Source organism: Phocoena phocoena, chromosome 9, assembly GCF_963924675.1.
Source record: "Phocoena phocoena chromosome 9, mPhoPho1.1, whole genome shotgun sequence".
NCBI lineage: Eukaryota > Metazoa > Chordata > Mammalia > Artiodactyla > Phocoenidae > Phocoena > Phocoena phocoena.
Window position 1 is genome coordinate 31,644,629 of NC_089227.1, and position 15,811 is coordinate 31,660,439.

Genomic DNA, 15,811 nt, shown 5'->3' on the forward strand with positions numbered 1-15,811 from the left:
TGAGTTTTTAACCTCTTGCTGGGCTTATGTAACAGGAAACAGGCTGTCAGGAACAAATAGTGGCATATCAGGAGCGCCCTTTAGTAGCAAATGATTTAGTTTGCTCTGCCTTTCACTCTCTTAAATTAGACTGATAAATGATCTCACTTTAAGTCTTTTTGTGAGGCATTAGGTTAAGATACTACAATTTCAATTTTGGAAAGGCAAAATATTTTACCAAGACCATGATTTAATCCAGGCGACAGAGAAGATGAGTCTGTTATAAGGTGAACTTTGCAGTGGTGTCATGTCCTGGGACTGTGGATTTAAGTATATCTTTGCTTTTTCTCCAACTCTTAAGGCTGGGGTGATATGCAAACTTCAGGAGAGAGATGATATCGGGCGAATTGAACTGGTCCAGAAGCTGGCAAGAGAAAACTGTCAATTTTTGCAGACGGACAAAAAAGAACAGGAGAAGTCTGAACATGTAAGCCCTTTTCCTCTTGGGGATGCGGGTTTGAAGGGGTGGAAAATGTTTCTGCCTGCTTGTATGTTTGAAGGAAAGAATATTTTATTTTAAGTTCTTTAGGTTTGGGGGTTTTTTCCCCCCCAAAGCATGCTTCTTAGTAAAAAATGACAACTACTATAATTTTCTAAGCCAGTGGTTTTGTAAGAGATCTCTTCACAGAAGTAAATCATGTAGAAACATAAGAATGCATGGGAGCAAATATGTGGGAGCAAAGAATGCATGTCTATTTGATGGCTTTCAGGTTTGACTTGGGGAGTTTCACCCCATCAGATAGTTTGTGGAATATGAGTTTTGAGAGAACATTACGATGTACTTTTATATTTAGCACAGGGGGTGAATCTAGTTATCAAACAAATGCATCCTAAGTCACAAGAGACAGATAAGAATGGACGAACAGTTTCTAGATGCTCACAGTAAGTGAGAGAGTCAGAAGGGAGTTTTCCCAGTATCTTGTGAGCGTTCGTGTTCCAACGAGAGTTATATTGTTTGGATGTAGTTCAACTGGAGGAAAGGGACGCTCTGCTCAGTTCTCCTGAAAGCAGTTATTCAGATTGAGCCTTAGAACTGAGAACGCTGCCGTCATGCTAGGGTGACAATGGGACCACTTTCTTCTGCTTTACATTGTTGTCTGTTGACTTCTTGCTGTTGTTTGTAAGGCTTCACTCTCCGTGCTCCAGGATTGCTCATGAAGGGGAAAAATTCCTCAGTGTTTATGAACATCTCTTTTCTCTGACTTTAATTTTTTCTTGGAGTTTTATTTTCAACCCTTTCCAAGGGGGAAAAATATTGTTTCGTGCTTTTTCTGCTCCAAGGCCATCAGTAGAAAGGCCAGGGATTTACTGAGCTGGAGAGGAGGTGAGAAGTCCAAGGATGGCACGCTGTTTAGTTTGATGACGGTAACGCGTCTCTAACCATTCGGCAAGTCGTTAGCGTCGGTGTCTCAGGGGGGAGAATAATTAGCAGTTTCAAAGCCTTGTGATTGCAATGATCTTAGAGGTGACCGTTGGCTTTAAGTGCGAGTGGAGGTCTCAGGAGCCTTCACCTCGGTAGGTATGACTGAAAAGTTAAGGGACTTGTTTGAATTGTTAAAAAGCACCCTGAAGGTTGACTGCATGTATATCTAAGACTGACCCCTAACTTCTTCTGCGTCCTTAGAATAGGTGAATATCCTGGTTCATGTCCTAAATCTCTCAAAACAATATTCCTTTCGATTCATTTTAATTAGAAGAGCAGTAGTTTTCATATGCTACATTTTATTGATTTCAAGGTGCACTTTCCTCACACATCTTAGCATGTCTGAAATCAGGATGAGTCTTAAAGTTGACGATAGGAAAACATGTCCTAGTTTAACTGGGAACATTTTTCTTTCTTAGTGGTCCTTAAAATGGATGACATAGTTTACGACGGATTGCATACTCAATTCAGTGGATCAGTGACAACCTGAGGGGAGGGCGAGATCTTTTAAAATCAAACCAATAGGAGATAGAGTACCACTTCACCAAGATGAGAAATCATCAGCCTTAGGCCACAGACAGCTTTATGGTTATTAAAAAGGTACCTGTGTTGCCTTTGCCTTATTAGTTGAATCCAGAATATTATAGTTACAGCTAATGAGCGTATAATACACTCCAAATGTATAGTAACAGAAATCTGAACTCGCTGCTCTTTATTATAAGGACTTTTACCATGAGACGGAAATTTAGTGCTGGAAGGTTTGCTTACGTAACTCTGCTGGCAGTTGTGTACTTACTAGTCTCTTTACACCTTCATTTTAAGATTGTAAAAGAGAACACTAAGGTTTTTTTACTTCTTGCATCAATGTCATAATATTGATGTGTGTACATTTCTGAGAGGAAAGATGATGTATCAATAAATATTGGAATGATGGCCTTTTCTGTGTAGACTTTTCCTGCTGAAGCTGAAAGTCAGGAAAGGTGACTATGAAGGATCTTTCTTCCTTAGTGATAAATCCAAACTTAGCCATTTTGTGGTCTCCCTCCTGCAGGGTGACACCGTCTGAACTGATCAACCCTCAAGGCTGAGACTTCCATAGTACTCTACCAAACAGGATATTTGATACTAGGTGCTTCTGCTTTTTACAGTAATTTATAAGGAATAAAAATCATCTGGTAGCTTTTTTCACTCTTTTATGTCTTAAGCACTCGTTATAAAGGTACCTTTGCTTGCCCACTGAATTCACAGTGTCCATGAGATGATTGCAGCATTTTCATTTTTCCTGCCCTCATTTTCTCTTTGATAGCAGTCATCTGTTCTTGCTCATGAAAACTCAGTTATAACACACAGAATATACAGAGGAAATTGCAGTTTACTTAATGTAAACCCGGTCTGCAGTTTCCTATTCTTATAACAATAACGACCAAACCCTAGAGTTACATACAGATTTCCTTTCTTTTGTGATTCTCAAATGCGTCAACTACCTCATCTACCATTCCTGGGCCAAAATTATTTAAGTGCACAGTGGTAAAATTTGAGTTAGAATCCCAGTTGCCTATTGAGCCATTCTTTTCACTAAATGACTTTGTTTCTCCAGTCCTAGAATGTCACATCCCCTTTTGTACATGTATGCGAAAATGAGACAACTATTTTGAGGTACTACTACTACCGCATAGAGATAGACATGAATTTGATGGAATAAAGCTTTTGTTGCTGGTACATCTTGTTACAAATTGAAGGGGCTTCGAGATTTCTGAGTGGGCATAGCTAATATCTTTTTCAACTGGTAAACGCCATGATTAGGTTATAAATGGATGCAATTAGAGAAACACTTGACTCTGTGCTTTTGCCAAGGGGCTTCTGAAACTTAAAAAAAGCTAAATGTATAATTATCACAAGTTTCTCAGCAAGCACTTAGTTTTCCTATTTTATATTAACAAGCTGTAGGCAAAATTAGCCGGCACTCATTCCTAAGTGTTGAAAATTATGTGAGAACTTTAAGAAGGGGACAGAAATGGCTGTTTCTTATAAACATTATGAGAGTGAGATGAACATTTGGCCATTAATTCTCTAAAGAAGTTGCCTCTTATGTGGGCATCATATTTTCTAGGCTTAATTCTATGATTATATCCATAGAGGAAGGGGCACATGTTACCAAATGGGGACTTTTGAGCTTGAGCTTGAAGAATGACTAATGGTCATAGAAGGGCAGGACAAGGGAGAGCAGTTTAGGCAGGGGGACCAGCAGGAAGGCACATGAGTTGAGCCCTGGGCAATTCTTGGGAAATGAGGTGGGGTGAGGTGGGCTGTAAGTTGTGAAAGACCTGGCAGTCCGCTCTAAGGAGTTTGGACTTGCCTTTCTGGTAAAGGAAAGCCATCAAAGAAGGGAAGTGGCATAATCAGATGTGGTCTGTTGAAGATCTCTCTGGCATTGGTTTAGAGGAAAGATTGAGTGGGGAACAGGGAAGTGTTGGAGAGAACCTTAGAGAGCTATTGTTGTGAGTCAGGTGTGAGATGTAAGCCTGAAGCAGGGCGGCAGCTCTGGGAAATGAGAAGACCACAGAAGTTGAGTCGTTTAGATGGTAAAATTGGCAGAATTTGATAATTCTGCCAATTATCGATGGGGGATAATGGGGGAATGTGTGTGCTAGTTTACACTAAGCAGTTTTTGACTTTGTTATTACGGTTTCCTGGTACAGACATGAGAAAGTTCTGTTTATCACCAGAGTGGTTGGTCACCTTTGCCAAAAAGCTACATAGACATTTACCTTGTTTTGTTGTCCTGCAGTGTGTTTCAAGTGTCTGAGATTTATTGCTACAGAACACTGTTTATCTCGTTAACAAATTGTTTGATGGAGTTTCTGGCTAACAGTATGGAGACTACTTCTTCTGAGACCCAGATACTTGGACAATTCCTTAAGCACAGGGAATCTCTGGTAACCTCAAAATGAACTAAATTATTTGGCCAAAGCTTTGGCATTGGCTGCAATGATGTGTGTGCCTCCTTCAGAACTAACTGTGATTTTAGAGATGCTCTCCTAACCCATAGTCTGACTTGGTGTTTCTCTACTGTTATTCTAGAATACTCTTGGTCATTTATTCATTCAGTACACGTTTATTGAAGCTGATGTTGTAGGGGATCCAGAATAACCATGGTGGTTCCTACCTGAAGGAGTATAAGTCAGGTTGTGGAGAAAAGATACTGACAAAAATAACAGCAATACAAGGAGGCAGTGGTGATAATCCCCAGAGAGATACGTGGGTGTCAGAGGAAGAATTTACACCTGGGGAAGCAGGATTCTTTCTCATGGCAGTGGTTGAGTTTGATGTGGACCTTAAAGTAGGTTTTAGGTTGGATTTAAACAATCCAAACTGAAGAAGAGCATTCCTGGAGGAAAGAATAGCATTAGAAAATGCACAGAAATATCTAAAAATACAAGGTATTTTTTGGAAAGCGAAACCATTCTGTCACCAGGGTACCAAGAATGGGGGTAAGGGAGATGGTGACAAGGATTCAGGAGATGGAAAAGTTAGTGAGAAATGAGATTGGGACCAGACTGTGGAGGATTTTGAGGGCTGAGACGTTTCACTTCATTCTAGAAATAATGAAGAGGCATTGACTTGTTTTGTTAGTTTTCATAAGAAAGTAGGATGAGGGGGCCCTTCTGTGAGGTAAACGATATATTTCAGTGTGATGAGTCAGAAAGCTGAGGCTGGTGAGTGATTAAGCTGAGCTGGGGTAAGTGTGAACTCAAGTCTGATGCCCCTGGGTGGCATCTTCTCTCAGCTGTCATCACCGGAGGGAGGCCTGGGAGGAGGACAGGAAGCTGAGATGACAAGAAGTATGATAGTCCTAAGAAAGAGGCACCACTAGGAGGACAGCCCTGAAGGAAAGACAGACGGCTACATGTTGAAGGGATGGTGGTGGTGAAGTGTGGGAAGGAAAAATGAAAAGGGAATGCTAAGCTACTAGCTTATTTTGAGTCCTAACTTTCTAAAGTGTCTAAACTGTTCACATTTAGTATCTGTGAAATAGCTGGATTAAAGTATACATCTAGATGTGGGTGCTGTTTAATGGCACACCGCCGCACTGTTTACCAGTTTTTCCTGAAATGTCGTTTATGCTTTGTAGTGTATTAACCTTTAGAGTAGAAATACTAACAAGCAGCTCCTGAACTTGACTTCCTAATTTCCAAACTGCAGAAAGGAAGGTCTGTAAAACGTATGTGAGAGCCGTGCTAAGTGATGCTTTCCCTGGGGACCCTGTCTGTATCCCTCCCTCTCCCCACCCTGCTTTCTTCAGTTCCTTTGTTATGTCTGGGGACCCACCCTACTTCCTTCCCCTTTTCCAATTCACGCATGAAATATGGGTGGGAAGGGGATTTTACACGTTCTGCAAATGAATCTTGGCATAGCCTGCTGCCAGGGTAGGGTCCCTATCTCTCAACTTCAACCGGAATTTCCTTTCCCCTGTTTCCTGCAGCCTCATCCTGGACCCCTGCTTGCGTCAAAGGGTTTGCAGCTTGTGGATTACTAGGGCAGAAGTGGGTTGGAGTATTCTGGCTACCGCCACTCTTATTGCACACACTAGAAGTTGGTCTCTGCATTTCATTTGGTCTATTGCTTAAAAAAAAAAAAGCAGCTTAATATAAAGTGAAAGCCCTCTTTATACTCTACGTGAAATACTAAAAGGAAATGGTTTTATCATTCTGTATTCAAACTTGCATTATACATCTAAGCGAGTAAAGTTAAGACCGATCATGGCATTATTTGAAGTTCACCAGTAATTTAGTTTAACCAGGAAACTAAAGACAAATAGAATGTTATAACATTATTGCTTAGTATTGAAAGCCAGGATTCAAATGTATTAGGCAAGTCATAATATATTAAGTTGCCCACTGCTGAGAAATTCTGTGTAGAAACCATGTATTTTTCTTAATGACAAAATCCCGACTTTGTGTTGGTTTGGTACTAACATACATACCTTTTTAGAGGAAATAGGCTTCCTTGAGTGAGTTGTTTTAGTTCATTTTTAATCTGGATTAATTTGGTCACAGAGTAACCACGAAAGTGATAGAAGATAGGTCTTGCCTCCAAGAAGTTTACAGTCTAGCTGGAGAAACAAACTCACACTTGGAAAACAAGTGAACCACACATTTCCCAGGCCTTCAGGGAGAGGGAAACACCTCTGGTGGACCTATTCACGGTGGCAGCAATCCAAAAAGAAGTTCTCTGTTTTCAGAAGCAAGGTTTACAAGTTTGGTTCACTTTAAATTCTGCTTTTGTTTTGTTTTTTTCCTTCCGGAAAAATGGCAGCCGGTGGACATCAGTGCTGTGCTCATGGCGCCTGGGGGGCCATCTGCCCATTAGCTGGGTTTTTAGGTTCTCACAGAAAGCCCACTGCAAGTCTCAACATTTTTAAAATATTAGTTTCAGTTTTTAACGTTTTTAACATTTTAAGCGGAGAGGGACTTGTCCTTATGATACTCATTTATTTTTCTGAAAATATTCAAGTTTCTTTTTTAAAGGCCCAGTTAAGAAAATTGATACTGTCTCAGTTAGTTTGATTTATCAAAGCCATATTCTCAGTGGATCTTGGATTCCCTATGGTACAGATGCTGCTCCCCAGGTTTATTCATGTCTTCTACTTGTAAAAATAAAATAGCCATATCATCTTTAGTATGTCTAAGAAATCTTTAAGGTGAAATATTGAAAAATAGGTTATTTTTCTGTGACTTTTGTTCCTCTCAGTGGTGTACCTCACTCCAGACCCCTGGCAACCTTATATTCTTTTTTTCTCTACCCCTATCAAGGCCTGGTCTGCATTAATATAGCCATATTAATACTTTGTAGGTTGTTGTCTGATCAGGTAACACTAGAAATCTTTGGTGGTTTGGTTTCATTTGAATTTATAATGGGTGCTTTAAGACAAAAGGATAGAGAAAAGATGCACAGACAGATGGACAGTCCTTCACAGAGAGATGGACAGTACTTCATGACAACTGTGTGCCACTGAGGCTCAGAGAAGTAAAACATGGAGACATCAAGGAGTATGGAGACATAGGTACCAGCATACATTGTGCCTTGATTCCCCAGAGTGCCCTGATACCTCACTGCTTTGGGGGAGATAACGCTGCAAGAAATTCAGAGGCTGAGTTCACAGTTACCTGCATGCTAAGTTCCAGGGTGCTATGGAAGCTTGTCACAGGGAGCTCAGCTGGTCTAGGGAGACAAGCGTGTGTCCCTGAGGAAGAGAAAGAAGAGAAGAGAAGAGTCAGAAGAGCTCCCAGGAGAAGTGAGGAAGAATGGGCATCCCAGGCAGAGGAGAGCGAGCATGGGTGAGGACAGGAAGGGCCTGATGCAGAGAGAGGAGGATGCAGCCCTGCAGGCAGAACTACTGGCTGAAGCCAAGGGGTCAGAGGGCGGGGAGGGCCAGAGGATGCAAGGCATTACCTAAAGGCCTAGCCAAAAACTGCGTGCTAAGAGCCATACAGAGCTTTTGTGAAGAATGTAAACAAGAGAGAGAAAGATGATTAGATGTGAATTTTTGAGATTCCTCTGCTGCTGTGTGGGGATGGGTTTGCTAGCAAAGAATGGGTCACGCGCACTCCTTTCAAAGCTTTCTGACTCTCCTTTCCTCATAGTCCTCTCTTGGTTTTACTACGTAAAACAGGAACCAGCATAAACAGTAAAGCTTTGCTGTGAAGACAGAATGTCCAATGATAGCTCCACTCTTACTTATTTAAATATACTACATCATCATTCTTCTTGAAAAAGTTGACTTTGATTCCGTCCTGCTTTTATAGAAAGGAATTTTGAACTTGCATGTAATGTGATACTCTCTGTTAATTAACACCCCGCAGGCATGTATGTTCACATTAAATGCGCTTACTCTTCTGCATGATATTTGCTGTACATTGATTCAGCCAGAGTTTGGTGATTTCTGAGAGATTCAGATACTTCAGTTGATACGGATGAGGAAAAGAAATTTATAAAAGATTTCCATGTGGGATGCAAAGAACCTTTTTTTCCTTTTGCATTGGGAAGTGGGTGGAAAGGAAAAATTCCATCTGGCATACAGCAGCGCTAGATGTTGTTCTAAGATGGCAAAAATAGAAGATTGCTGAAAATATCGTAACAGAACATAACAGACTGTGGGTAAATGTACAGTACATATTTTTCTAATAAATCATGTTAAATACCCGTATTCTACTTAAAACATGACCATGTTCTTATTTGTCGTTACATAAAAATTTGTCTTTAATTTTAAAAAAAATCACCCACTCCATTACTGTAGCAAAAAAAGACTTGTTTGGGTCCGTAGAAGTTAATGCTGTCACACTTAGGTTTACCTGGGATAGGTTTTTGTGGCTTTTTTTTTTCTTTCTTTTCCAATCTTTCCCTCCCGTATTAAAAAAAAAAAAAAAAAAAGGAGAAATAAGATATGACATGTCTGTTCATTTATTGTACATTCCTAGTAACTAAGTGAACAAGGCTCAACAATTTTAACAAAGCCTTGTAAGTATCCTCTTTGTTCAGGTTCCAGGAATGGCTGGGCGTGATTGAGGTGAGCTGAGTCAGGATAAAGGATCAGGGGCTCCTCCAGGTCCAAGAAACAAAGAGAGGGAGTGAACCACAGTTAAGATGAGCAGGAAGTGGCTCGGGGGTAGGGATCTCTAAGGAAGGTCTCTTGAAAACTTAAGGAGTCACAGAAGCATATCTTAGTGACCTCCCAGGTGGGGGTGGGGTGGAAGGTGTCCAGGTAAAATCTGACCCTGTGAGATCAAAATCACACGGATGAGGATGACTCGTTAAACCTTGCTTGATCTTGCCTTGGGTAGGATTTATAGAGGCAAAGCAAGGTTTATATTGATACTCTTGTGCATAAAGAATTCTAATGACCCCCAGATGGTACAATGCATAATAAAATCCCAAACTGAATCTTATGGTTGATGGATGCTATCACTTTCTCCGTGTTCGGTGAACTTACTGTTACTACAGGTCGGGGGATTGTGGTGATGTGTTATTTTTTGCAATCAATCTGAGTATCCTGGAGTTTTCCTATGAGAATCATAGGCATTGGAAAGAACTTTTTTGATGTGATGCGTCTTCATTAGGTAAGAAAAAGTTTCACCCAGAAACTGGTACCTGCTAAATAGGATTATAAAGAGTATCCTCTGAAATGGGCAATACGTACTTTACACTCCATCAATTCTGTCGGAAGTTCATTAATCACAAGAAGATGTTGAAATATTTCCATTGATAATATTCTTCTAGTAAAATGTGTACCTTTTAGCCTCTGTTATCAGAAGCAAAAGATCATTAATTAAAATAGTCATTATCGGAGATCCTTCAGGTTTGTTAGGGAAAGGTGTAACTCAGTCTTTGTGCTTTTAACTCTTTGTGTTTCTGAAGGTATATGTTGTGGGACTCTAATGGAGACTAGCCTGACTGAAATGACCCTTGCTCCAATAAAGCATTTCTGCTGAACTACTTCTCTCCTACTAATTAGCACTTATCCCATCAGAAAGTTAACACAGCAAGTCCTGAACACAGGCACGGTTTTGTCAACAAAAATAAATGGGAGCATTCAGTGCTTCTCATTAAACACTCATAGGGAAGCACAGATCTAAAAATGATCTCCGTGTTAAAACAGTACTCAGGTATAACTCTAAAATCATGGGAACCGAGAGGGTAATTGAAGGCATGGAGATAATACTGTCTCCTCTCGTAATTTGTATGACTGGAATTTTAAAAGATGTACATGAATAGAACTACAGGATATAGAATGGCAGGGACAGAGCACCCATGGCCCAAGTTGGTGCTGATTTCTACCTACAAGTTCGAGGTTAAGGGGTACACCGAGGTGGACAAGGGAAGCTTTTGAGCTTAGATGAGACAGAATTCTAACTAACCCTTAAAATCCAAGAGAAGAAACTTTGGGATAAAGTAGAGAGCCAATTTTATTCTGATTGTCTTTTAAGGAATATACCTGAATGCCAGATGCTTGCGGGCAGACACGTTTCCTGACTCGTTGAACTGTTAAATGCCATTTCCATTGTAATTTGTCAGTCTCATCTGACTTGTATCCCAATTTTAAGTAGACCCCACTTCTGTCCCAAGTCAGTAAATCTCCAATTCCTGTCCTTCAGTATTATTCATAATCTTGGCATATAGAGGAGATGTGCAGAGACCTGAGAAAAGTTCGCCACACCCTGGAAAAATCCTTCTTAATAAAGATCTGACTGGCCCTAGGTGTAGTCAACATCTGCAGCGGCTTATTCCCCCGGCCCCAGCCTCTGTGGTTTGCCGTTCCTGCCTCTGAGCTCTGACTTCTGTTTTTAGGTACCACACCCGGCTATGCCAGAATCTCCGGGGAAGAGTGTAGTGAGTTTTGTTGACCCCGTTTTGGCCTAAACCTAAGTTTTGAGAGGGCTCTGCTCCAGAAGAAAAGCCAAGAGTGGTGTCTTTTCCTTCTGAGTGATGGAGCATGGCAACTGCAGACCTCCCGGTCTGGGGGACCCTAGAAAGAAAAGAAAAGTTAGGTAGCACAGGCCTATGGAAGACTCAGGGGGAATTAACTGTGCATTCCTTAGCTGGATATGGTGACCCACCGACTCCGGGGAATTCATTCACTTACCTAACTGCAGTGAGGTCTTCAGACAGACACCAGCATCCCTCATCAATCAGACACTTAGCTTCTCCATCGTTAGAAGTTTATTTCAGATTCCCGTGTTTGAGCTCATACAGATGATTAGAAAGAATCCTACTAGATGAAGATGGAGACAGCCAGATAGCTGTTTAGCTTGCTGCTACCAGTAGTGGCTATTCAGCCATGGCACATAAAGTTGACTTTGTCTAGGGCCTAAATAATTTTTAATTTCAGTAGAACTTTCTCCTTTTCATATATAGAGCAGATTTTTAAAGTACTTGGCCAAGATTTATTCTTGCCTATATTCATTGAGAAAAGCATTTGTTAAGCACCGATGAACCAGGCATCACACACAGTAGAACAGAGACATAAGTGAACAAGATATGATTTGAGCCCTGAAGCCACCCACCGTTAATGAGGGAGAAAGATGAGAAAACAAAGACACGAGAGTGAAGAAGGGCGATACGCAGACAGAAGAAAGTAAGGGGTGTACTCTGAATACGGTGTTTGTTTCTTGAAAATTGTTTCTTTGCCTTCTGGTGAGGCATTTGCTAAATTAAACATCATCTCTTTTACTTCCTGGGTTCTGACCACGTAAGGACACAAATCATAAATGGCAAATATCACAGATCTCATATCTAAAGAGAGTTACATATTGTTGGTGTTTACCATTTTCCTCTCTCCCCATTTTCTAGTTACAAAATATATTTTAATTAGAATACTGTATATAGTTCTTGTCCTGTTTTACTGATTGAATTTGTTTTTGAAAACAAGCTTCATTCTTGAGGTTTATAGGTGTTTGACCAGAACAAGGCAATGCCAGAACAAGGCATCAGGCAACTTGCAGGAATTTATAGCACATTTCTGTTAAAGACTGTTTAAAATTGTTCTACTAATAGTAAAGTAACACGTGCCTTTTGTAGAGAATTTAGAAATCATAGAAAGCTACAAGGAAGAACAGAAAAATTTAGTGAGAACTAACTACGATTTCCTCTCGCCTTCCCAATTATATCAGTGTATACATTATGAAGCTTTCCTTACGTTTCCATAACATACTTCACTTACTTACTCTTCCCATTTGGGGGCAAATAGGTTTTCAAATTTTTGCTGTTATAAGTGATCTGAGATCCACATCTCTAAAAAAATCTTTATGTAAATTTATATTTCTTAAGGATAAGTTCCTAGCTGAGTAATTACTACTCACAGGTATGAACTGCATTAATCTCTTTTATGTTTTTCGCTCAGCTACGCTCCATAAAGCTTGTTCCAGTTTTCCCATACATTAGCACTACATTAAAGTACTTATTTTGTAATACCCTCACCCACATTGATTATTACGATTCTTAGAAGGAGAAACTAAGTATTCTTGTCGGGCTGATGGCAAGGACCAGTATTATCTTGTTCAAATTTACATTTCTTTTCTAGTGAGGTTGAATACTTGCAATTTATATCAATCCAGTTATATTTCTTCTGTAAATAATCTATTCACCTCCTTTGCCCATTTTTCCATTGGGATTTTTCTTATTGATTTGAATAAGCTTTTTATATGTTAAGGACATTAATCTTTGTAATATTTGTTATATGTAGTTTTGCCGAGTTTGTTTCTTATTATTTTTATACATATATGAGCAAAACTCTTGATTCATGTTTTTTTAATTTCAAAATCACCTTTAAAATCAGAGAGTTCTTCCCAATTCTGTGGCTAGATACTCAATTTTATTTTCTTCTAGAGTTGCACTTTTCACTCAGGTCTTTCGTATAGCTGGGATTTATTTTTGTAATGTAAAAGTAAGGTTTCTTGATTAGTTATCACATGCGAATTTTTTCGTATTTTCAAACTTTTACTGTTTTGTTACCAGCATTAAAAAATCCATTTTATTCTTGATAAATTGAAATTCTGTTAACAAACTCCCTACAAATTAAATATATTGAGCACGAATCTAGTCAGTCATATTACCTCTCCGAGCTTCAGTTTTCTCATCTATAAGGGTAGTAGATTGGACATCTACGATTTCTTCTAGCTCTAAAATTCCTGTCTTAAATTGAAGACCTGCACCCCCTCCCCCAAGTTCAGCAGCATTCATACTTCTGAGTGTTGAACACTTTGGGGGGAAATGTTGCCATTTTAAAGTGGATACCAGTTGATTATTCAGGAGGTTTTGAATAGCCATCTTTTACTCTGATTGACTATGCCTATCAATGCCAATAATCATTCTGTTCTTTTATGTTCTAAAAATACTCCTGTGGCTAGAATTTCTAAAAATTTACTTTTTGTGAAATGCTGTTGGTATGGACAGATGGTGATCTAGCATCCTGCCAGAAGTATCCCTGCTGTCAGGGTGTTAAAACCATATTTCAAGTCATGTCATTAAATATTTGGAATTGTTTTTCTGAGTTCAGAATGTCCTGAGCAGGACTGAGATATAAAACTCCCAGATAATGATAAATTTAAAAAACTTCCAGATCTTACTGCCTTGAACTCCTAGGAATAAGTATAAAGGAGTCTATTTATTTATACTGGCCAAATTTATTAACCGCTATGCACAGCCTAGCTCCAAACCACTGTTTTTTTAAAAATGCAAATTTATATCTCTCCCCCATTTCTCTCTCATAAAGAATATTTCCTCTTTGAGGGTAATCTCCATGTTTTTTTTGAACTTTTACCCCCAGTGTCTAGCGCTAGGCTTTCAGTCAATATTTGCGGGCCTGAATTCGGTCAAGAGGACAATTGTGAGTGATTTGAAATGTTTCCCAAGTTCAAGCACTCAAACCGAATCTCTGCAAAACCAAAGTTGTATCTCTGCAAATCCAAGGTTTTCATCTCATCTCCAGGATTCTGGTTCATTGGAGATTTAAAGTTTTAAATTGAAGGGTTTTGTACCATGGGGAATTAACCTGGAAATGGCAAGCAGAAAGGACAGGGAGGTTCACCACAGTAGTCAGTTTGTAACTACAGACAAGCTTTTGGGAGAATACATACTTGGTAAAGAGTAGACACAAACTTTCAAACTTCAATGAGTCATAGTTTACAAAGCAAGGCTCTTACTGGGGCAGGTTTGTATATGAGGATTTCAATCCTCTTTGGCATCCCAAGTGCACATTAATATTCAGGAAAATAGAAGATTGTTTTGCTGTTCTTTATTATCAAAGTACTTCCATTTCTTTTTAATCCATTCCCCTCTTCCCGCACACCCATCCTTCACTCCAGAAAAAGAGGGAGAAACACCTACTCCATTGCAACCAAATTCATTTTTGTCTTTTTTTAACCTTCTCTCTTCCTTTTTACCTTCTAATTTTGTTTGTCTCTCAAATAATTGTGCCAATATTCCATTGCAGTTTAAATCCCCTTAACCTGTTTTAACACCAACTTTCTGTGGCTGTGCAATAAACCAAGAGTGACACAGTCCTACCTTTCTCCCAATCTTGTTTTAAACTGTGAAATAAATTTCTGAGATGGTTCCTGCTGAGACCTAAGGCGTGCCTCTCTAAAAGCACCAAGGAATGTGCAAAACATGAAAATACAAGAGTGTTTACTTAAGATGCTTTGTATCTCCTTGCTTCCATGCCATGTGATCTTGCAGTTGCTACGGTAACTAGGAATTTTTCATTCCATAACTTGTATAAGGACTGAGGCTGCCCTTTTTATTACTGCTCTGCCCTCTCTAAAGTTACACATGCACTCACGTGCACACACACACACACGCACGCACACACACACACACGCATATTCGCAAGCACTCACGTGTAAATGCACATTTATATACACACAAAAGAGACTTGGAAAGAGTTCCTCGACTTGAAGCATTCCCATTTTCTAAGTGTATTACTTTACACTTTATTTACTTTCATTTAAAATTTTTTTCCAGCTTTATTGACGTATGATTGACGTATGACGTATGACGTCATATATATTTAAGGTGTACAATGTGATGTTTTGATATATGCATACATTGTAAAATGATTACTGCAGTCAAGCTAATTAACATATCCATACCTCACGTGATTACGTTAGATTGTGTGTGTGTGTGTGTGTGTGTGTGTGCGCGCGCGCGCGCGCGCGCGTGGTGAGAACACTTAAGATGTACTCTCTTAGCCAATTTCATGGATCCAATACTTTTTAAATTTGAAGAATATTTCCACTGGGTCTGTTCACAGTTAAGAGCTAGCTTTCTCAAGTTATTTCAATTTATAAATTAGATCTTTACTTAATCAGGACGCATTTCCAAACACAACTATGTTTCCTGTAAGAGGAATTTGGGAGGAGAAACCAACGCCATAGGAACTAGTCAGGAGAGGCTATCAAGGGCTGCTGTTAAAATCCATATTGTCCTCTTTTTACTCAGATTTTAAAGGCTTCTGTAAAACTGCTGCTGTGAATTAGTCAAACCCCAGGTGACGAGTATATCTGCAACTAGTACGTAGAAATTTTGTCCGAGTCATAATTTGCCATAGGTTTTCATCTCATCTTTAGGCTGCTTGAGGAAAGTGTCAATATTGATATTTTCCCTTCAGAATAACTTCATAAGTGTGTCACACACATATACACACACACACACACACAATGATATAAGAATTCTTGGGAACTAGAAGGTATTTCTAAAATTTATATTTGTCATTTCTATAAAATTTCCTAGGAAGCAAGATTTCAGATTTTTTTTTAAATCTCAAGTAACATATGTATTGTATGTTCAGGGCCA

The 15,811-nt window shown here is 39.4% G+C and overlaps 1 protein-coding gene across 1 annotated transcript in view; it reads left to right on the forward strand.

The window, feature by feature from the left end:
- The window catches only part of RAPGEF5 (Rap guanine nucleotide exchange factor 5), a 215,333-nt gene that overhangs the window by 118,912 nt on the left and 80,610 nt on the right, over positions 1-15,811 (forward strand). Inside the window, exon 9 of the mRNA XM_065883983.1 lies at positions 341-466. Within this exon, the coding sequence (XP_065740055.1) occupies positions 341-466 (126 nt within the window). The remainder of the gene's footprint in view (positions 1-340; positions 467-15,811) is intronic.